At 44.0% G+C, this 25,071-nt stretch overlaps 1 protein-coding gene across 7 annotated transcripts in view; it reads left to right on the top strand.

Annotated features, from left to right (window-relative positions):
• MYO16 (myosin XVI) overlaps positions 1-25,071 on the top strand; it is a 1,104,874-nt gene that overhangs the window by 216,456 nt on the left and 863,347 nt on the right. For all 7 annotated transcript variants that reach the window (XM_063953181.1, XM_063953183.1, XM_063953182.1 and 4 more), the window contains one exon: positions 7,961-8,069. In XM_063953181.1, coding sequence (XP_063809251.1) covers positions 7,961-8,069 — 109 coding nt within the window. The remainder of the gene's footprint in view (positions 1-7,960; positions 8,070-25,071) is intronic.

Raw genomic sequence — 25,071 nt, 5'->3', positions numbered from 1 at the left:
ACATTTTTGGGGAGAAAAAGTGCGTCTTATGGTCCGAAAAATACGGTGTATATATATATATATATATATATATATATAGTACTGTGCAAAACATTTAGGCAGGAAAAATGCTGCAGAGTAAGAATGCTTCAATAATAGAAGTGCTACTATTATTTTTATCAACTAACAAAATGCAAAGTGAATGGACAGAGGAGAAATCTGAATTGAACCAATACTTTGTATCACCACCCTTTGCCTTCAAAATAGCATTCCTTCTTCTAGGTACACATGCACATAGTTTTTGAAGGAACTCGGCAGGGAGGTTGTTCCAAACATCTTGGAGAACTAAACACAGATCTTCTGTGGATGTAGGCTTGCTTAAAACCATCTGTCTCTTCATGTAATCACAGACAGACTCGATGATGGGGGCCATATTATCACATCCAGGACTCCTTGTAATTCTTTATGCAGAAGATAGTTCTTAATTACATTGTTTGTATGTTTGGGGTTGTTGTCCTGCTGCAGAATAAATTTGGAGCCAATCATACTCCCCCCTTATAGCATTGAATGATGGATAGGGATAGCACTGAGAATACTACTAATCCTGACCAAATCCCCAAATCCATTTTCTGAAATGCAGCCATGTACATCTCAGCATTATACAGTATATATATATATATATATATATATATATATAAAAATAAATAAATATTTTTGACCCGTGATTTGCTAGTGTGGCCACCTCCTGTCTCTCTCTCATCTAAGTCCCTCCCATCTCTCAGTGATTTATGTCACCAACTCCCCACCTTGATGTCTTTCTTGCTTCCTATCTGTGGGTGGGACTATGGGGGGGTGTTGTGGGATATGTGCCACTAGCTCCAATCATTAAGAGGTATTTTCCCCCACCTTCCCATCTTTTCCCCCTCCTTCCCATGTGTGTTCTGCATTTCTTTCATACCTGCCCCTTTCCCCAATCCTCTTTCAAATCTGTCACTTTCTTTCCCCCCATGGCTCTCATCTTTGTTCCTTTCCACCTCCAGATCTCTCCCATCTCTGTCCAACACTTCAACCATGGAAGGTAGGGTCTGAGTAGGGTGATTTCTGACTCCACGGGCTGACTGGACTTAGGTAACAGTCCTGTGCATGGTACAGCACTGGCTGGGGGAGAAGTAAGGCTGTAGCTCTGTCTGGCATTTCCTCCTGCTGTGACTGGAGCTCATCCTGTCCTCTCCCCTGCCTGCTTTGCTCTATCCTGTACACCCCCCCTGATCCGCTCTTTCTCACATCCTTCTCCTGCTTCACCTTCCGCTCCCATACTTACAAAGTTCCCAGCTCCTCTCCTAGATCTGTTCCTTTCTTCTTAGTTAAAGTATGACAGCCACTGGGACTTCTAAGATGAGACCGACATTTACAGAAATCTGTCTATCTGTCTGTCAGTCTGTCTATGTACACTTTTTCTGAATCCTTAACTACTTTAAACGGAGTTGTTGAAATGGTATGCTGGCGGTCATGTGACTGAAGCTGGAATCCCGACACCACTTAGGAGACCGGTGCTGGAAGACTGACAGCAGCCATCCCGAAGGTAAGTATCGGGGTAACTTTTAGGGTTGGGACCAAGATGGAGGGGTAGGGTTAGGCACTAGGGGGGTTAGCCCTAGTCACCACACCCCGATGGTTATCCCAAGCCACAACCCCTGAGGGGTTAGTCCTAGCGGTCACCTCCAGATGGTTAGGGTAGAAGAGGGGGGGATAAAAATACTTACCTTATCCGAAATCTGAATCTTCAATGTTGGGATGCCGGTGTCGGTCATATGACCGCCAGCATTCCAACAACTGGGACATCATACTGAATCCGTTTAAATATGTGAGATTTAGAAGATGAAAAAGTCTAATTTGAGGTGGCCACAAAAGGTTAAATATTTACTGTTATATAACCTCACTGTGTGTTGTCCAAATGTGGGATATAGGATCTCGGCAGTGCTACCGATACTGTCACATGATATTATAATGTATAGTGCTTGCTGTGCACTGCTCTTTGCTTGAGCCCTAGGATTAACCATTGCCACTGTTATCTTGTGGAGCACTGGATTTTGTACTTTCTCTTAAATTCACAGTGTTGGAATTAATTAAATAAGGACGTGTTTTTGATGGCTTCTGAAGTGTTATCACAAGTGTTTGGTTTTATACCAATGACTTAATTAGCCTGATTGCAGGTTCTACTTTTGGACAGATTTATTATAAACTCCAGATCTGTTATGCCATGATTTAATATCACCATCGATATTAAACTTGTAATATTTTAATTTATGTATTGACTTACAAATTAGTCTTTTTTTTTTAATTAAAAATGTGTCCATTATAACCAATTTTTGTTCTACTATAGCTTTTACCAAAAGTTTGGATTACAATGTTTTCTAGGATAGTTATAATATAAATTGTGGTGGTCACACTCTGCTGTTCTGGCACATGACCTGTAACATTGCTAGTTTTTTCCTTGCACCCCTTAGAGCAATATTACAATTACCGTATATGGTGGATATGTACGTAGTTGAGTGTCATTGCAATGTTTTGTGGCATATTGTGGCTAATTGAGTTGCCCCCAAATAGTTGGTGCATGTGCGATGCAGAACCCCGTATTTCAGTAATGACACAGTGGGAACCACCAAATCACTCAATAAATTTCATCTATCTATGCAAAGCAGATCTCCAGAACCCTGTTTTCCTGGCCTCTATATTTCCATTGTTTTTGCAGAGTCCCAGCTCTCTGGTAGCAACTCATGATCATGACTCCCAGTTTGCTTGATATGTTGTTGTCTTGGCCACAAAAATTAAAACAGTGTCTCTAGAGCAGGTGACAAGCTAATCACAAGGAAGGTGGCCATGAATCAGAGAAGCATGCACATGAGAGGAGTTTACCTTTACTTGGGTGTACGCATCAATGTTTTGTGCAGTTTTTTTTTTGTTCTTTTGCTTTGCACTTGCTACCAGCATGTCTCAGCAGGAGATATTACTGTAGGAGAAGTTGGGCAACGGTATGGGGATCCGGTCAGGATCCCGGCAGTCGTGACCTCATGTTCATAATGTGTGCAAAAAATTGACACCAAAGACACAGGAATGCATTGTGATGAAAATGTATCTTTTACTTAGAACCATTTAAATTGACTAAACATATTGCAATAGAGCCAGCTAATTGTGTTGCTTTCTCACAAGCAGAATTGATACCTACTTTCAGTCCTATCCAAAGGCCCAAATCAGTTCCCAAATATCAAACTATTGTATCAATATCAGACTGGACAATCCCATTTAGAAACTGTAGCTTTAATAATGTACTTACTATGCTGAGTAGTCTTTTTGAAGTAAGAGGAGAATTCCATGTCGGTGAACACCATTATTTATATATACTTTTTACAGTTAGTGATCAAGTGCTGTGTATGCAGTATACATACAGTCAGGAAACACATTGCGGTTACAGTACATTGAAAATGTGTACAGTATGTTAAGAAAGTGATAACGCTATACATTTGATGAAGTAGGCAAACCCACATACTTCTCCTCAGAGTCTGGCCAATATGGAAGAAATGTGCCACATCATTAGCTGAACATATGGGCATGTGTTGGGCCAGTAGAGTGAGGCTGTCAGCTGACTGTACTGTAGATTACACAGCCACATATGCTGCATGACATGTATTGCTCATTATGATGAGAAATTCAATTGCAGCATGAAATCTAAGGACACAGAGGCACATTATGCCATTATCAAACTAAGCATTAACCCTACGCTTTCCTTCTGGCCATCATAAACCTCTTCTTTCACATATTTCCCTAACATTTATCTCTATGTATTTTATGTAAATAAACTTTGTCATAACTCGAGCTTTTAAATAGATACAATTGTAATAATGGAATAATTGCTTTGATTTAAAAATAACTAATATTATTCAGTGGATTACATTAATTTAAATCTAAACATTTAAGAGGACAACAACGTTAAGTACTGTATGATGCCTGATTAATTGTGGCTTCATAGACTATTAGGAACCTCCTTATAGAATGTCGCTTGCTACATTTATTTATTAGCAGTTTCTTATATAGCGCAGCATATTCCGTTGCGCTTTACAGTTAGAACAACATTTATAGAACAAAACTGGGCAAAGACAGACAGACATAGAGGTAGGCCCTGCTTGCAAGCTTACAATCTATAGGGAAATAGGCATTGATACACCACAAGGATAGATGCTGCCTTTTGCATAATGGTCCACCAGATTGCTAGGTTCTTAATGGGTTGTATGATATGATCACTTAGCAATGTTGGAAGACAAAATGTGAGGTTATGTGGACTGTACAGAGGGGATGTAATTAGATAAGGAAGCACTGAAGGTTATGTGGGTGGATCTGAAATTTGGTAGGCTTGTCTGAAGAGATGAGTTTTCAGGGAACGTTTAAAGGTTTGGAGACTAGAGGAGAGTCTTATTGTGCATGGGAGGGCATTCCACAGAGTGGGTGAAGCCCGGGTAAAGTCCTGTAATTTTGAGTGGGAACAGGTAATACGTGTGGATGAGAGACGCAGATCTTGTGCAGAGCGGAGAGGTCTGGTAGGGAGATGTATGATGGTGCAGTCTGGTTAATGGCCTTGTATGTAAGTAAAAGTATTTTATATTTAACACGATAGAATACCGGTAACCAATGGAGGGACTGACAGAGCGGATCAGCAGACGATGAACGTCTAGCGAGGAAGATTAGCCTCGCAGCTGCATTCAAAATGGATTGTAGTGGTGAGAGCCTATGTTTGGGAAGACCAGTAAGGAGACTATTACAGTAATCAATGCGGGAGATGATGAGTGCATGGATTAGAGTTTTTGCAGTGTCTTGTGTAAGAAAAGGGCGTATTTTGTGCATGTTTTTTAAGTGCATGTATCATGATTTTGAGACAGATTGAATGTGTGGAACAAAGAACAGTTCAGAGCCAAGGGTTACACCTAGGCAGCGAGCTTGTGGGGTAGGGTGGATAATTGTATTGTCAACAGTTATGGAGATATCAGGTTGGTAACTACTCTTGGCTGGTGGGAAAATAATTAATTCTGTTTTGGAAATGTTGAGTTTAAGGTGGCGAGATTACATCCAAGATGAAGTGGCAGACAGGCATCCAGTGACACGAGCCAATACAGATGATGATAAATCTGGGGAGGATAGGTAGATTTGAGTATCATCGGCGTACAAATGATACTGAAATCCGAAGGAGCTGATTAGTTTACCAAGAGATGCCACAAGGTGCTGACAGAACATCATTCTAAACAAGTTTAATTATTGTGCAATGGCATGTTTGATTTATCAGTTATATGATAGTTGTCTAAGGTGTAATATTAATATATTTATTTCTTACAGTCAGAATGTCACTGAGTTTATCATCTAACCAGACGTTATGTTATTATTCACATAAGGCTTTTCTCCAACACATATGTTGTAAATTAAAATGTAATTACATTGTTTATCATTTACTGTTCTTTAAATAGACAGTGAAGGAATGCTGTGATAACTTCAGAAGTATTGCATATCTATTTTCTAGTATTAATAAATAAACAGATGTTAAAAAAAATCTTTTATAATTTCATTTTTCACTCTGTTATATTCAATATTATTTGTAGTTTACTAATTATTGAAACAGTTTTGTTCATTCACCCCCCCCCCCCATCCACCCCACAAACATCCAAAACATTAGGTCCAGAATATGAACCAATGAAGCGACTCAATAATTTCAATATTGAGATTAATGCAATTCAAATATTGTATTTTTTTATATTTTTTTCACAACATTGTAATGCAGTGTTTTCCAAACTCGGTCCTCGAGGAACCCTACTAGTCCAGGTTCTAAAGATATCCATAATTAATCACAGGTGAATTAACATGTTAGTTTAATTTAACCATCTATGCTCAAGTGAAGATATCCTTAAACCTGGGGTGCCTTGAGGACCAATTTTGGGAAACCCTGCTGTAATGAAATTAAAATGACTGTTTATCTAAAAGCCACTAAATCTTACATTGAAATTTTCATATACTGTATACCGTATACAGCAGGGGTGGGGAACGTCCGACCCACGGTACGGATTGGACCCGCACAGCCTCTTCATCTGGCCCGGCGGCCAGTGCTGCAGCCGCTGCTATGTGAGGGGAAGAGAGCACAGCGCCTCTCCTGCCTCTCAATGTGCTCAGTGATGTCCGGATTCCGGTCTCCGGCGGCGAGGTGAATCTCATTGGTTTGTTAGCCAATCGGAGCTCGCGGACCGGCAGCCCCGGCTCCTGTGGGGCAATGTGTATCTGGCACTGTGGGGCAATACGCATCTGGCACTTTGGGGTAATATGTATCTGGCACACTGTGGGCATTTGAGTATCTGGCACTGTGGGGCAATGTGTATCTGGCACTGTGGGGCAAAGTGCATCTGGCACTGTGGTGCATCTGGCACGTTGGGGCAATGTGCATCTGGCACTGTGGGGAAATGTGCATCTGGCACCTTGGGGTAATATGTATCTGGCACAATGTGGGCATTTGAGTATCTGGCACTGTGGGGCAATGTGCATCTGGCACTGTGGGGCAATGTGTATCTGGCACGGTGGGGCAATGTATATCTGGCACTGTGGGGTAATATGTATCTGGCACAGTGTGGACATTTGTGTATCTGGCACTGTGGGGCAATGTGCATCTGGCACTGTGGGACAGTGTGCATCTGGCACTGTGGGACAGTGTGCATCTGGCACTGTGGGACAGTGTGCATCTGGCACTGTGGGGCAATGTGCATCTGGCACTGTGGCGGCATATGTGTATCTGGCAGTGCACTATTGGGGGCATATATGTATCACGCCCCATTATAATTGACCATGCCCCGTGTGGCATGTGGCCACACCCATTTTTTGGCACGCATGCCTTCAGCGCGCGCGCACAGTACTGATAAGGTGCATATCACTGGGACATAACTACTGGGGGTAGGCTAATTTTTAAGTTGATAATTTTTGTATTGCCCCCAAAGGATTTTATACATATCCAAATGGCCCTTGGTAGAAAAAAGGTTCCCCATCCCTGGTATACAGTAAATCATGAATATAAATCACATTGTGTAGTATTAACCTAACATTCTATTTGAGTTGCTGTGGGGTTGTGATCAGGATCCTGACAGAATACTGACAGCAGGATCCCGAAGGTCAGAATCCCGATGGATCATGATAGTAAGTAATGGGGTTAGTATCTATAATGGGTCCAGGGGGGCCCCCACACTGCATACCCTGCACCCATATAATTTTATTTACCCTCCGGAGTTCCATGGCAGCCGGTTCTGCAGACTTAAATCACAGGCAAAATAGCTGCCATGGCTATTTTCCTGGGTATTTGCACATGCACAATACAGATATCCCCGGAAACAAGTTGCGGGTGCCATGTCCCTGGAGACCTGCTCATGTGAAGTAGGCTCTGGCATAAAGCCAGTGTCTACTTGCTGCAGAGAGGAGGGGGCCCGTATGGAGCCTGCACACGGGGGCCCTCCTCTCTTAAAATATCCCTGGGCTAGGCACTAGGGGGAGGGTTAGGCTGTGGGAGGGCTGGTTTAGGGTTACAGTTAAAATACTTACCAGGATCCCTCAGGATTTTGACCATTGGGATACTGCTGTCAGCACCCTAACCGTCTGGATACTGTTTGATGGGAATTCGTACCCAGCCCTTGCCATGATGTAGTCATCCTATCCTAGTGTATCCACAAATGCATTTCAGGAGAGCAGGTTTGCCTAGATCTCATTCAGTCTGTTGCAGGAAACATCTCCCGCCTAACATGCAATCTGCAATAATATTCCGTTAAGTAAAATACAGTTTTTGTTGGGTCAAAAGTAGACTTTTATTCAACTTTCAGTAGATCTGAAAACAAATTTGCATTTGATTGTGAAATATTGCATTGCTATATTTTGATAGTTTACATTTTTTTCTTTCTTTCTTCCTATCTAGTCGGGGGCAAATGTTCTGCTGCAAGATGTAAATGGAAACATTCCTCTTGACTACTCAACCGAGGGAACGGAATCCAACTGTATACTTATGGCTTATTTAGAAGAAAATGGTAGGTATTGAAGACACATGTTTTCATGTGTAATATTTTGTGTACTGTCTGTTGTACTTTTAAAAAGAGGTAAGAGGAGCAAAAACTCCACCTAAACTTTTTATCTAAATAAATCCACTCACCCTCTCCAAGAAAATCACCTCCTCAATAACACATGATATATATATATTTATATATATATATATATATATATATAAGCAAATAGAAAACCACAGCACTCGCCACCCCAGAAGCGGGGTGCAGTATCCGCACTCGCCACTAATAGGGTGGGGTGCATGTAGCCCATGGCCACCTACTCAAAAATATAGAAACAAAAAGTTCAGCACTCACCAAAATGAGCTCACTTATCCTCACAACATCAATGAATAAATGAATAAATGATGGGGGTTTAGTTAGTGAATTGGCCAATGCACGGAAGCCTGCATACCGCTCGCCAAGGTACCCCACCTTCATGCAGGTCCTACACTATCACAAAATCATAAAAATTAAAACCTGGCAACTGTATCACATAATATAACTGCAAATATGCCCACTTGGTGTAAGGTGTACCTGCCATGAACTGCATGGCTTTTAAAAGGTACACTAGTCACCTGACACTGGCTGATAAATTACTAAAGGGCAGCTGACACAGGTTTAAGATAATTGGGGTGCATGAACAAAGTTTGTGGCCACAAACTTTGTTCATGCACCCCAATTATCTTAAACCTGTGTCAGCTGCCCTTTAGTAATTTATCAGCCAGTGTCAGGTGACTAGTGTACCTTTTAAAAGCCATGCAGTTCATGGCAGGTACACCTTACACCAAGTGGGCATATTTGCAGTTATATTATGTGATACAGTTGCCAGGTTTTAATTTTTATGATTTTGTGATAGTGTAGGACCTGCATGAAGGTGGGGTACCTTGGCGAGCGGTATGCAGGCTTCCGTGCATTGGCCAATTCACTAACTAAACCCCCATCAATTATTAATTTATTCATTGATGTTGTAAGGATAAGTGAGCTCATTTTGGTGAGTGCTGAACTTTTTGTTTATATATATATATATATATATACAGGTTGGGAATCCCATATCCAAATATTCCGAAATACGGAATATTCCGAAATTCTGAATTTTTTGTGTGAGACTGAGATAATTAAAACTTTTGTTTTCTGATGGCTCAATGTACACAAACGTTGTTTAATACACAAAGTTATTAAAATATTGTATTAAATGACCTTCAGGCTGTGTGTGTATAAGGTGTATATGAAACATAAAGGAATTGTGTGAATGTGCACACACTTTGTTTAATACACAAAGTTATTAAAAATATTGGCTAAAATTACCTACAGGCTGTGTGTATAAGGTGTATATGAAACATAAATGCATTCTGTGCTTAGACTTGGGTCCCATCGCTATGGTATCTCATTATGGTATGCAATTATTCCAAAATATGGAAAAATCCGATATCCAAAATACTTCTGGACCCGAGCGTTTTGGATATGGGATACTCAACCTGTATATATATATATTTATATAAACAAAGAACCCAGCACTCACCAAAGTAAACTCACTTATCCTCAACAATTCAATAAATAAATGATGGGGGTTTAGTTGGTGGATTGGCCAATGCACGGAAGCCTGCATACCGATTTTCAAGGTACCCCACCTTCATGCAGGTCCTACACTATCACAGAGTCTTAAAACCTGACTACTTCACTGCTGTTACACACATCATCTGCCTGCTAGATTTAATGTGTACCTGCCACAGACTTTATGGCTTTTAAAGGCACACTAGTCACCTATTGCACTGGCTCAAAGATGATTGCTAAGGAACAGCTGAGACAGGTTCAGGATAATAAAGTCCACACAGGGGTGCATGAGAAAGCTAGTGGCCACGGTTAATAAGAGCTAACCATAGATTAACCCCATTGTATACACACAGAGAAAAAACCACAGCACTCACCACACCAGAAGCGGGGCACAGCTATGCACTTACCACTCACAGGGTGGGGTGCATGTAACACAGCACTCTCCACCACAAAAGCGGGGTACACAGCTGTACTTACCACTCACAGGGCGGGGTGCATGTAGCCCATGACCACATCGCTCTAATAAATACAAACAAAGAACCCAGCACTCACCAAAGTAAACTCACTTATCCTCAACAATAGTGTAGGACCTGCATGAAGGTGGGGTACCTTGAAAATCGGTATGCAGGCTTCCGTGCATTGGCCAATCCACCAACTAAACCCCCATCATTTATTTATTGTATTGTTGAGGATAAGTGAGTTTACTTTGGTGAGTGCTGGGTTCTTTGTTTGTATTTATTAGAGCGATGTGGTCATGGGCTACATGCACCCCGCCCTGTGAGTGGTAAGTACAGCTGTGTACCCCGCTTTTGTGGTGGAGAGTGCTGTGTTACATGCACCCCACCCTGTGAGTGGTAAGTGCATAGCTGTGCCCCGCTTCTGGTGTGGTGAGTGCTGTGGTTTTTTTTTTTTTCTCTGTGTGTATACGATGGGGTTAATCTATGGTTAGCTCTTATTAACCGTGGCCACTAGCTTTCTCATGCACCCCTGTGTGGACTTTATTATCCTGAACCTGTCTCAGCTGTTCCTTAGCAATCATCTTTGAGCCAGTGCAATAGGTGACTAGTGTGCCTTTAAAAGCCATAAAGTCTGTGGCAGGTACACATTACATCTAGCAGGCAGATGATGTGTGTAACAGCAGTGAAGTAGTCAGGTTTTAAGACTCTGTGATAGTGTAGGACCTGCATGAAGGTGGGGTACCTTGAAAATCGGTATGCAGGCTTCCGTGCATTGGCCAATCCACCAACTAAACCCCCATCATTTATTTATTGAATTGTTGAGGATAAGTGAGTTTACTTTGGTGAGTGCTGGGTTCTTTGTTTGTATTTATTAGAGCGATGTGGTCATGGGCTACATGCACCCCGCCCTGTGAGTGGTAAGTACAGCTGTGTACCCCGCTTTTGTGGTGGAGAGTGCTGTGTTACATGCACCCCACCCTGTGAGTGGTAAGTGCATAGCTGTGCCCCGCTTCTGGTGTGGTGAGTGCTGTGGTTTTTTCTTTGTGTGTATATATATATATATATATATATATATTAATAATCCACCAGGAAATGTCTGTTTCTGCTAAACAAGCTTGATTGGAGTTTGGTTTGAGCTTGATGTAAAATTTGAATAATGGGTCCAGGGGGTATGGGTGTGGAAGAGAAGGGAGAGCTTTAACCATAAAGCTCATTTCAAAGTTTTAGGCCTTGGGAACAGGCAAATTAGTGTCTGCACCTGTAAGAGGCTGATATAAGCTGTGTCAGGGCTTGGCTCAGGGTATCACTATCTGGGGAAACAGGCAGCATGCCTGTTATGAGACACTCTGATTTACTGACTGTAAGTACTGTGCATATGTCTGTTTTTGTGCTAGGGGCATTAGGTCCTACCACTCTGAGTGAAGGAATCTGTTATGTTTAGTTAGTGCCCAGACAGGCTAGCATTTATTTTTCTGTTTTGTTTTTGCATTGCACAATAAATTTAGCCACGGCTAGATTGCACGAAAACACTGGACCCTGTGCTATTTTCCTGGCTACTGTGTGTTTGGAGGTGCCCAGCATGTTAATAGTAATCACATTACAGGTATAGTATATATAGGCATACATATTTGAAAATGTCACCTAAACACAGCTGGGTAACATCATTAAGACCTCACTGTGATTGTGCATCATTACATAAAGCACATACAGGAAGTATCAAAGTAAAGTGCATACTGTATTAATAAATATGAAAAAGATGAATCTGAGCAGGTTACTGTCAATTATCAAGCAACATGAAATACTACAACATACTGTATGGTAAAAAACGGTACAGAGTGGCAAGCAAATTATTGATACAAAAATAATAACTGAACTCATCCAATTGCAGGATAAGTAACTAACCAGGAATACCCACAGTAAGTGATATAAAAATCTGATAAACTGGAAATCACTAATGGGGGCTACACACCTAGAGATGCGTGCTCAGGTGGAGGCCCGCACCATCAGTCTGATGGCTTATTTTCTGTTTTACCATCCGGTCCTCTGGTAGCCCAGTGCTTTTTAGTCTTACCAGACTTGTTGTATTGGGGCTGTTTGCCATAGCTTTTGCTTGATACCGAAAGCGCCGAAAAGCTGGAACTTTAGGTTTGAATATGTATGTGGAAGGAAACTTTACTTTCTTGGAGTCTGCTTCTGACTCCAGAATATCTGTCAATTCTTTACCAAAAAGAATATCTCCAGAGAAAGTTAAAGACCACCAAACCTTTTTAGATTATAAATCAGCTCTCCATGTATGTAGCCAAACTGCTCTGTGAGTGGCTACTGTTGAATCTGATGCCCTGGAGGCAAGTGTACCCATATCCAAAGCTGCTTCTTCCAAGAACATTGCAGCCTGTTTTATATGTGCCATATGGGATTTTTGCTCTCTATATGCCATTGAAAGATCTCCTTCCAGTGCATCAGCCCAGGCAGCCACTGCTTTTGCCATCCAAGCTAAAGCCATGGCTGGTCTTATGACTGCCCCAGACAGGGAAAAAAAATGTTTTTAAAAAACCATCCACTCTCTAATCCGTGACATTATTTAATGATGTTGAAGGCAGAGTCAATGAAGATTTTCGCACTAATCGAATAACATGCGTATCTACTTTGGGGGTCACCTTCCTCTTTAAACAATCCCCTGCTGGAAGAGGATAATTGGAATTCCATTTCCTAGGAATTCTAAACTTCTTACTCGGCGTAGCCCAAGCCTCTTCCATGATTTCCGTCAGCTGATCTGACCCAGGAAAATCGGTATTAACTGTTTTGGGACGTTTAAACACAGGTGCCTTGGATTTTAACACAGGCTCTGCTGAATCTTCTAAGGATAGAATGGCTGTCATTGCCTTAATCAATTTAGCTATGTTCAGGCCTACCTCCTCCTCTTCGTATGCAGAAACAGGGCTTAATGAGCCTTCATCCTCCGATGAATCCTCATCTGAAACATGTGTAGACTGTGAAGATGTAGATGTAGATTTACTTACCACTGGCTTTTCAGCCTGTTTCTTTTGAGAGGATGCTGCTGGAAGTGATAAACCGCAGGTGGGAAGCTGCATGTAAGGGTTAATCGTGTAACCTATTCCTGGTACAGAAGTTGAAATTATCCACTCAGCTATACTGGAAAATGTTTGTGCAAACATAGCCCATGGGGGATCAACTTGCACCTGTATCTGCCTTATACTATTCAAGAGACCTTGGTGAAAGCTAAAACAATTTGCACACAAACCATCCTGAACCAGATCTTGAGAGGTTACCCCAGCTTTGCAAGACAAACATGATATGAGTGTTGGTGTTGCTCTGAGTGTATCTTCCTCACCTTGGCCGCTGTTAGACATGATAAATAATCAACAGTTATACAGTGTACTACAGAATTTGTGACCGTAATCACTTTAAGACTCGTTAAAGTGACGTACAATCCGACCCTACCCTGCTATACACCAGCATTGAGGATCGGAATAGATAGAAATAAACTGACAGAAATATAGTAAAGTCAGCAATCACACTAGCAGTCAGTTACATGTTATACATTATGTGAAAAATTGGAATTAACAAGTAAAACCTTTGGCGCTCGTAGTGAGTTGCTTTTCTTAGAGCAGCTAATACACCAGGGTTAGTTAGACCCTCCAACTAGAACAACAATGATAAACAAGAATAAGCGCTAGGAAACTGGATAAGAAATTTCTGACAATTTTAATAAAGAAATATAAATTGATTACTGTTGCAACAGATAATTAAAGAAAAATTAAGATCAATTAAAAATTAGGGCATAATATAGCACTGCAAGAGTTTAAAAAGTCCCATATGGTTGGTATAGTATATATAGTATTTGCTGGTACTCAAATAAAACAGTTAATCCCCAGAGATTTTTTGCCACAGTCCAGGAACAATGATAGCGAATGGAAAAGTGAAACCTGCAGTTGGATTGACCTTACGTAGCTAGGTTCAAGACGCTGCTTGGTCCAGTTGGTTGCTCAGGTCCAATAGTGCAGATGTCCAAATCGCTGATGTAAAGAGTTCCTATATCCGACTTCTAGGCGTTTGTATGGGGATGAGAAATCAGAGTCCAGCTGCTCCACCGACGCGTTTCGCTGTTTAGCACAGCTTTCTCAAGGTGAGAAAGCTGTGCTAAACAGCGAAACGCGTCGGTGGAGCAGCTGGACTCTGATTTCTCATCCCCATACAAACGCCTAGAAGTCGGATATAGGAACTCTTTACATCAGCGATTTGGACATCTGCACTATTGGACCTGAGCAACCAACTGGACCAAGCAGCGTCTTGAACCTAGCTACGTAAGGTCAATCCAACTGCAGGTTTCACTTTTCCATTCGCTATCATTGTTCCTGGACTATGGCAAAAAATCTCTGGGGATTAACTGTTTTATTTGAGTACCAGCAAATACTATATATACTATACCAACCATATGGGACTTTTTAAACTCTTGCAGTGCTATATTATGCCCTAATTTTTAATTGATCTTAATTTTTCTTTAATTATCTGTTGCAACAGTAATCAATTTATATTTCTTTATTAAAATTGTTAGAAATTTCTTATCCAGTTTCCTAGCACATGTTATACATTAGTATAATAAGCAATATGAGCACATAATCAACTACAGATACATTTCAAGTATGTAGGAGAACCATATTACTGCATTACTTTATAAAAGTTTTAACCGTATTCAGACGCATAGCGAAAGAAACCACAGTAATATTAACAGACTCATATGCATTATGCACTTATCCAACTATTCGTACTCAAAAGGTTGATAGAGACTTAGTGCTGTATAACCCATACTCAGTAGTGTAGGATACAGGGAGATTTACCCCGCTTCCAGGATTGATCAATACTTCTGTGAACTCTGAGTGGATCCAGACGCTGTTAGTGTACACCGCCGCTTCATGAACCTATAGTGAACACAGATTCCCAAGTGAACACTGACGCACCAGTCACACAGTCGCCTGTGCTGCGACTGGGTCCCTTGTACACAGCGTCTCAGATGGAAGTGGGAAAATAGGTCGTGGCAGGAGACTCGGAGGAAACTGGTCATGAACCGGGGGGGGGGGGAGGGGCGACCAGGAGAGCATCCGACTCCCCACTGCTGACATCCACCCTAGGAATCGCGGCCTCATACTACTCCTGGAGCCTATGATCCCTAAGGGCTAACACTGGTTCACCCGAGGTGGTAGCCGTGTCAGCGACTGTTTGGTAGTCTTCTCCGTATTCCCCTTCTAAGCGGAACCGATGCCTTACCTTCTCCCCATGCTCCGACCACAGCCTGGTAACGTCTACTGGACCTGCTAGTAAATCCGACACAGATGCCTGCCGAAACAGCACTTTACTAGTGGGTAAGCGTTGTTGCGGCCCGGCGGAGAGTTGTTGGAGCGACTCTCTCTAAAGTACGTATAAGACGGTTTTTAGAAAGACCACTCAAAAAAAATTGTTAGACTATAAAAATAAAATAAGAAAGCTTATGGCTGCCAAAAACCAGCAGCCCATTGACCATGGTCCGGCTCCTGCCACACCAAATAAAAAACAACTGATTTGTCTGAGCCAGGAGGCAGGTATATATGGATGGGCCAGTTGCATGCTGGGAGGCCGAAAAGCTTTGACCGATTGCTGCAAATCCGCTGTCACTTCATCATATCCCAATGTTATCCTGTGGATAACCTGTGGACCTTGCCGGAGAAAGGGAAGATTTTCTCCATACTTTTTTTTATTATCATTGATTGTGTATTTTTATTTTGTTTATCGCATTAAACTAAAATAAAAGTTGTTTCTAAATGTAATTCTACAGTCTTTTAAGAATAATTCTACAAAAGTAACCATTTAGGCACAGGTCCTAGTTGTAATGAATCATGGTTCATTACTTGCTTAATTAAAATAGTCATTTTAGCTCATTAATCTTTTCTGTTTTGTGAGCATTTTTGTGATCGTTACACGGATGTAAGCGCATTGCCCTTTATGATAATGATTATAGCTTGCTAATGAATTGGTGAAATTGCTAATTAAATAGTCATCATGATATTTCTTGGTTGTGCAGAGGTGAATTCAATCCTTTACTTTACTTTGTTTATATTCTTTGTGTATCCAAACTGTCTGTGATCATAATACAAATTGTTTGGTGACACTTGCAGTTTTACTATGCTGCATTTGTCTTTTAACCATTACAATGTTCTTATTGTATTTATATTTGTAGCTAGGTTGAATAGAGCCCCAGAAATTCTGCTTAAAAACACATTTACAAGTATTTTAAACCATAGACTGTGGCAACAGAGGACTGCTAAAGGCCATTTTACATATATATTCCTGGTTCTTCAGTTTATACAATCCTAAACTATGACTACTCAAGCAGCCAAGATTCTAGACCCTGCAGAAACTGCAGAGCTTTGTGTACAGTTTTTAGTCTAGGAAAAAGTCATAGCCAAGCAGTATCTTGCACTGGATTTTATGGGTGAAACTGGCAAATTCTGCAAGCGCCCTTTAGATTTTACAGGGCTCCAAGCCTACTAACACCCTGTGTGAAATTTGTGGAGCAACCCACCCAACATGTGTCTGTGGTGGGATGTTATTTGCACGCTCATGGAAAAGTGGACATCTGGATGGTACTTTGAAGCTAAATGAGCACATTCGGAAGAGTTGTCTGTTGTTTCTCCTTTTCCAAGCCTGTTTCTGTACAGTGATAGTCTTACTTCATATTAAAAATCAGTCTATGCGGACAGTTTTCCTCACCAGACTTGTCACAATCCATATTGGTCTGCTTCACTGAATGCCTTTCTGCCATTTCATCTTGGATGTCATCGGCCCATAGTAGTTACCATTCTGATAACGCTATCACTGTTGATAACTCTACAATCACCCCCACAAGCTTGCTGCCTACGGGATGTCATCCTTCGACTATGAACTGTCCTTTTGTTCCCCACATTGAATCTGTCTTGACTCAAACTCTAAATCATGTTACATACAGATGTAGCCACACTCATTGTGGCTGTGCCTAGTCATGGTTGTGCATGTGTCTATTCGCACCCATGATGCATATGCATTTCATTACCTAGTCTTGTGTGTGAATAGGTCCAGCCAGACGCAGCTAGTTGTTGCCGCAATGCGTACGCACATGCCTATGCATCGCCACAAGGATGAGCCTGGTTACATCTGTACATCTAAAAACATCCAAAATATGGCCATATCTTTCACAAAACTCTGCAAAAACTCTGATCCACGCACAATAAGATTCCTAGTCTCCAAATTTTCAAGCTTCCCCTGAAAACTCATCTCTTCAGGCAAGCGTATCAAATCCTGGAACCGCCTACATAACCTTCATAAGCTTTCCATTCTAATTACATCCGCTACACAGTCCACATATGACCTCACATATTTTCTCTTTCTCCACATCCACATCCTCCTTCTGACTCCTGGCCAACATTGCTATACAACTGGATCATACAGGCCACCTTTGCAAATATGACAGTTTTCCTTGGACAATGGTGGTCATTCCGAGTTGTTTGCTCGTTGCGGTTTTTCGCAACGCAGCGATTAGGTGGAAAATGCGCATGTGCATGGTATGCAGCGCGCATGCGCTAAGTAATTTAACACAAAACTTTGGAGATTTGCACAAGCTCGAGCGACGTTTTTTCAACGCTCGAGTGATCGTAGTGTGATTGACAGGAAGAGGGTGTTTCTGGGCGGCAACTTGGCGTTTTCAGGGAGTGTGCTAAAAAACGCAGGCGTGCCAGGTAAAAACGTGGGAGTGTCTGGAGAAACGGGGGAGTGGCTGGCTGAACGCAGGGCGTGTTTGTGACGTTAAACCAGGAACTAAACAGTCTGCTGTGATCGCAACCTAGGAGTAGGTCTGGAGCTACTGAGAAACTGCAAGGAATTATTTAGTAGCAATTCTGCTAATCTTTCGTTCGCTATTCTGCTAAGCTAAGATACACTCCCAGAGGGCGATGGCCTAGCGTTTGCAGTGCTGCTAAAAGCAGCTAGCGAGCGAACAACTCGGAATGACCACCAATGTTATATTATTATTTTTGCATTAGCAAACACTGTGGGATGGCGTATCTTCAAGTGTTTCTTCATATTCGTAGTGTTTTTTTCCGCACAGCACTCCATTGTCATTGGAAATTATATACTGCGTCTTTCTTTCAGTTTGGCAATAACTGAAGTGTGTCCATAAATCATCTCTCCATTTCCTTCCCACTGCTCGTGCCGCAGTCGAAGTTAAGGAACTTTTATCATTCAACATTATTTGGAATTTCGTATGCTAAACTGTGACGATGCGCAGGTTGTTCACAGTAGTTATAATGTCAGCTAGTCCCAATAAATCACATAATAAACATTGCTGGAGACCCATGCTAAAGGAGAGCTGCTAATGGTAATGGGGAATATATGTCAAACAAAAGTGTATGTAAAATAAATAAAAAATGTATTGAGTCTCTGTCACAATGTTCATACACTGCCCTCGTCTCGACCCCTATGACCAGTATTCCAGCATGTGCAGGCTATTTGTCAGGCTGGCCTGGGCCCGCCAGTGCTTCCTGGGACCTCTCGGGTCTTGATTCTTGCAAGATGCCAAGGTGTGGAGGTCTGGGATACCTAGCTATCTCATCTTGTCTTTATACATCAGGGCATAATTAACAGATATTTATCTTACATCCTAGAGGATGCTGGGGTCCACATTAGTACCATGAGGTATAGACTGGTCCACCATGAGCCATTGGCACTTTAAGAGTTTGAGTGTGTGGGCTGGCTCCTCCCTCTATGCCCCTCCTACCAGACTCAGTTTAGAAACTGTGCCCGGAGGAGCCGGTCACAGCTAGGGGAGCTCTACAGAGCTTCTTTAGTAAAGTTTTTTTCTCTGACGTCCTAAGTGGATGCTGGGGACTCCGTAAGGACCATGGGGAACAGCGGCTCCGCAGGAGACAGGGCACAAAAGCAAAAGCTCTAGGATCAGGTGGTGTGCACTGGCTCCTCCCCCCATGACCCCCCTCCAAGCCCCAGTTAGGTTTTTGTGCCCGGCCGAGAAGGGTGCAATCTAGGTGGCTCTCCTAAAGAGCTGCTTAGAGTAAAAGTTTTGTTAGGTTTTTTATTTTCAGTGAGTCCTGCTGGCAACAGGCTCACTGCAACGAGGGACTTAGGGGAGAAGAAGTGAACTCACCTGCGTGCAGGATGGATTGGCTTCTTAGGCTACTGGACACTAGCTCCAGAGGGACGATCACAGGTACAGCCTGGATGGGTCACCGGAGCCGCGCCGCCGACCCCCTTGCAGATGCTGAAGAGAGAAGAGGTCCAGAAATCGGCGGCTGAAGACTTCCCAGTCTTCTTAAGGTAGCGCACAGCACGGCAGCTGTGCGCCATTGCTCTCAGCACACTTCACACCAACGGTCACTGAGGGTGCAGGGCGCTGGGGGGGGCGCCCTGGGCAGCAATGAAAGTACCTATGCTGGCTAAAAATACATCACATATAGCCTCTGGGGCTATATGGATGTATTTAACCCCTGCCAGGTTGTCAGAAAAACGGGAGAAGAAGCCCGCCGAAAAGGGGGCGGGGCCTATTCTCCTCAGCACACAGCGCCATTTTCCTACACAGCTCCGCTGCTAGGAAGGCTCCCAGGCTCTCCCCTGCACTGCACTACAGAAACAGGGTTAAAACAGAGAGGGGGGGCACTTATTTGGCGATATTATTATATATTAAGATGCTATAAGGGAAAACACTTATATAAGGTTGTCCCTGTATAATTATAGCGTTTTGGTGTGTGCTGGCAAACTCTCCCTCTGTCTCCCCAAAGGGCTAGTGGGGTCCTGTCCTCTATCAGAGCATTCCCTGTGTGTGTGCTGTGTGTCGGTACGTGTGTGTCGACATGTATGAGGACGATGTTGGTGAGGAGGCGGAGCAATTGCCTGTAATGGTGATGTCACTCTCTAGGGAGTCGACACCGGAATGGATGGCTTATTTAGGGAATTACGTGATAATGTCAACACGCTGCAAGGTCGGTTGACGACATGAGACGGCCGGCAAACCAATTAGTACCTGTCCAGGCGTCTCAAACACCGTCAGGGGCTTTAAAACGCCCATTTACCTCAGTCGGTCGACACAGACACAGACACGGACACTGACTCCAGTGTCGACGGTGAAGAAACAAACGTATTTTCCATTAGGGCCACACGTTACATGTTAAGGGCAATGAAGGAGGTGTTACATATTTCTGATACTACAAGTACCACAAAAAAGGGTATTATGTGGGGTGTGAAAAAACTACCTGTAGTTTTTCCTGAATCAGATAAATTAAATGAAGTGTGTGATGATGCGTGGGTTTCCCCCGATAGAAAATTATTGGCGTTATACCCTTTCCCGCCAGAAGTTAGGGCGCGTTGGGAAACACCCCTTAGGGTGGATAAGGCGCTCACACGCTTATCAAAACAAGTGGCGTTACCGTCTCCAGATACGGCCGCCCTCAAGGAGCCAGCTGATAGGAGGCTGGAAAATATCCTAAAAAGTATATACACACATACTGGTGTTATACTGCGACCAGCGATCGCCTCAGCCTGGATGTGCAGCGCTGGGGTGGCTTGGTCGGATTCCCTCACTGAAAATATTGATACCCTTGACAGGGACAGTATTTTATTGACTATAGAGCATTTAAAGGATGCATTTCTATATATGCGAGATGCACAGAGGGATATTTGCACTCTGGCATCAAGAGTAAGTGCGATGTCCATATCTGCCAGAAGATGTTTATGGACACGACAGTGGTCAGGTGATGCAGATTCCAAACGGCACATGGAAGTATTGCCATATAAAGGGGAGGAGTTATTTGGGGTCGGTCCATCGGACCTGGTGGCCACGGCAACAGATCCACCTTTTTTACCCCAAGTCACATCTCAGCAGAAAAAGACACCGTCTTTTCAGCCTCAGTCCTTTCGTCCCCATAAGGGCAAGCGGGCAAAAGGCCAGTCATATCTGCCCAGGGGTAGAGGAAAGGGAAGAATACTGCAGCAGGCAGCCCCTTCCCAGGAACAGAAGCCTTCCACCGCTTCTGCCAAGTCCTCAGCATGACGCTGGGGCCGTACAAGCGGACTCAGGTGCGGTGGGGGGTCGTCTCAAGAGTTTCAGCGCGCAGTGGGCTCACTCGCAAGTGGACCCCTGGATCCTACAAGTAGTATCCCAGGGGTACAGATTGGAAATTCGAGACGTCTCCCCCTCGCAGGTTCCTGAAGTCTGCTTTACCAACGTCTCCCTCCGACAGGGAGGCAGTATTGGAAACAATTCACAAGCTGTATTCCCAGCAGGTGATAATCAAAGTACCCCTCCTACAACAAGGAAAGGGGTATTATTCCACACTATATTGTGGTACTGAAGCCAGACGGCTCGGTGAGACCTATTCTAAATCTGAAATCTTTGAACACTTACATACAAAGGTTCAAATCAAGATGGAGTCACTTAGAGCAGTGATAGCGAACCAGGAAGAAGGGGACTATATGGTGTCCCTGGACATCAAGGATGCTTACCTCCATGTCCCAATTTGCCCTTCTCACCAAGGGTACCTCAGGTTCGTGGTACAGAACTGTCACTATCAGTTTCAGACGCTGCCGTTTGGATTGTCCACGGCACCCCGGGTCTTTACCAAGGTAATGGCCGAAATGATGATTCTTCTTCAAAGAAAAGGCGTCTTAATTATCCCTTACTTGGACGATCTCCTGATAAGGGCAAGGTCCAGAGAACAGTTGGAGGTCGGAGTAGCACTATCTCAAGTAGTTCTACGACAGCACGGGTGGATTCTAAATATTCCAAAATCGCAGCTGTTTCCGACGACACGTCTGCTGTTCCTAGGGATGATTCTGGACACAGTCCAGAAAAAGGTGTTTCTCCCGGAGGAGAAAGCCAGGGAGTTATCCGAGCTAGTCAGAAACCTCCTAAAACCAGGCCAAGTGTCAGTGCATCAATGCACAAGAGTCCTGGGAAAAATGGTGGCTTCTTACGAAGCGATTCCATTCGGCAGATTTCACGCAAGAATTTTTCAGTGGGATCTGCTGGACGAATGGTCCGGATCGCATCTTCAGATGCATCAGCGGATAATCCTGTCTCCAAGGACAAGGGTGTCTCTTCTGTGGTGGCTGCAGAGTGCTCATCTACTAGAGGGCAGCACATTCGGCATTCAGGACTGGGTTCTGGTGACCACGGATGCCAGCCTGAGAGGCTGGGGAGCAGTCACACAGGGAAGAAATTTCCAAGGAGTGTGGTCAAGTCTGGAGACTTCTCTCCACATAAATATACTGGAGCTAAGGGCAATTTACAAAGCTCTGAGCCTAGGAAGACCTCTGCTTCAAAGTCAACCGGTGCTGATCCAGTTGGACAACATCACGGCAGTCGCCCACGTAAACAGACAGGGCGGCACAAGAAGCAGGAGGGCAATGGCAGCAAGGATTCTTCGCTGGGCGAAAAATCATGTAATAACACTGTCAGCGGTGTTCATTCCGGGAGTGGACAACTGGGAAGCAGACTTCCTCAGCAGGAACGACCTCCACCCGGGAGAGTGGGGACTTCATCTGGAAGTCTTCCACATGATTGTGAACCGTTGGGAAAGACCAAAGGTGGACATGATGGCGTCCCGTCTGAACAAAAAACTGGACAGGTATTGCGCCAGGTCAAGAGACCCTCAGGCAATAGCTGGGACGCTCTGGTAACACCGTGGGCGTACCAGTCGGTGTATGTGTTCCCTCCTCTGCCTCTCATACCCAAGGTACTGAGAATTATAAGACGGAGAGGAGTAAGAACTATACTCGTGGCTCCGGATTGGCCAAGATGGTACCCGGAACTTCAAGAGATACTAAGAAGGGACTTGCTTCAGCAAGGATCATGTCTGTTCCAAGACTTACCGCGGCTGCGTTTGACGGCATGGCGGTTGAACGCCGGATCCTAAGGGAAAAAGGCATTCCGGAAGAGGTCATCCCTACCCTGGTCAGAGCCAGGAAGGAGGTGACCGCACAACATTATCACCGCATTTGGCGAAAATATGTTGCATGGTGTGAGGCCAGGAAGGCCCCCACGGAGGAATTTCAACTCGGTCGATTCCTGCATTTCCTACAAACAGGAGTGTCTATGGGCCTCAAATTGGGGTCCATTAAGGTTCAAATTTCGGCCCTGTCGATTTTCTTCCAGAAAGAATTGGCTTCAGTTCCTGAAGTCCAGAAGTTTGTCAAGGGAGTACTGCATATACAACCCCCTTTTGTGCCTCCAGTGGCACTGTGGGATCTCAACGTAGTTCTGGGATTCCTCAAATCACATTGGTTTAAACCGCTCAAATCTGTGGATTTGAAATATCTCACATGGAAAGTGACCATGCTGTTGGCCCTGGCCTCGGCCAGGCGAGTGTCAGAATTGGCGGCTTTGTCTCACAAAAGCCCATATCTGATTGTCCATTCGGACAGGGCAGAGCTGCGGACTCGTCCCCAGTTTCTCCCTAAGGTGGTGTCAGCGTTTCACCTGAACCAGCTTATTGTGGTACCTGCGGCTACTAGGGACTTGGAGGACTCCAAGTTGCTAGATGTTGTCAGGGCCCTGAAAATATAGGTTTCCAGGACGGCTGGAGTCAGGAAAACTGACTTGCGGTTATCCTGTATGCACCCAACAAACTGGGTGCTCTTGCTTCTAAGCAGACGATTGCTAGTTGGATGTGTAGTACAATTCAGCTTGCACATTCTGTGGCAGGCCTGCCACAGCCAAAATATGTAAATGCCCATTCCACAAGGAAGGTGGGCTCATCTTGGGCGGCTGCCCGAGGGGTCTCGGCTTTACAACTTTGCCGAGCTGCTACTTGGTCAGGGGCAAACACGTTTGCAAAATTCTACAAATTTGATACCCTGGCTGAGGAGGACCTGGAGTTCTCTCATTCGGTGCTGCAGAGTCATCCGCACTCTCCCGCCCGTTTGGGAGCTTTGGTATAATCCCCATGGTCCTTACGGAGTCCCCAGCATCCACTTAGGACGTCAGAGAAAATAAGAATTTACTTACCGATAATTCTATTTCTCGTAGTCCGTAGTGGATGCTGGGCGCCCATCCCAAGTGCGGATTGTCTGCAATACTTGTACATAGTTATTGTTACAAAAATCGGGTTATTATTGTTGTGAGCCATCTTTTCAGAGGCTCCGCTGTTATCATGCTGTTAACTGGGTTCAGATCACAGGTTGTACAGTGTGATTGGTGTGGCTGGTATGAGTCTTACCCGGGATTCAAAATCCTTCCTTGTTGTGTACGCTCGTCCGGGCACAGTATCCTGACTGGGGCTTGGAGGGGGGTCATGGGGGGAGGAGCCAGTGCACACCACCTGATCCTAGAGCTTTTGCTTTTGTGCCCTGTCTCCTGCGGAGCCGCTGTTCCCCATGGTCCTTACGGAGTCCCCAGCATCCACTACGGACTACGAGAAATAGAATTATCGGTAAGTAAATTCTTATTTTTTTTTAATTTATTATTTTACAAGGGGGAGTAGTGTCTGCTTGCGGGGTCTGAGCCACTATCTCTGCTGACAGGCCACTAAGCTCCTGAGGGGATAGATTGTTCCCCGCCACAGTGGATTGCTCACCCCAGCAGCATGCCGCCACCCCCTTACAGAGCTGAAGATCAGTGGCGAGTGAGTTACCGACCCCCCTAGCAAGCGGGGGGCCGGTGTGAAGATGGCGGCAACACGGTAAAAGCCCAGTACTAACTGCACTCCGGAGGCTCAGCGGTACTTAGTGTGGCGCTGTGAGGGGTGCCTTGAGCCAGCGCCTGGACCCTGCACAGGTCAGCAAGCCTGTCGGGTTCCGTGGTTCTCAGCCAGCATTTCACCTAAGGGCAGTATAATCCTTGTGAAGAGCGGGAAAACAGCACCATTTTGGGGGCGGAGCTTCTCCACAGTGCAGACCCAGCAGCGTTCAGCGCCATTTTCCTGTCTGCATAGCGCTGTCCAAGA

This window comes from Pseudophryne corroboree, chromosome 2, assembly GCF_028390025.1.
Source record: "Pseudophryne corroboree isolate aPseCor3 chromosome 2, aPseCor3.hap2, whole genome shotgun sequence".
NCBI lineage: Eukaryota > Metazoa > Chordata > Amphibia > Anura > Myobatrachidae > Pseudophryne > Pseudophryne corroboree.
The sequence above is the reverse complement of the archived record's forward strand: the minus strand, read 5'-3'. Positions and strand labels throughout refer to the sequence as shown.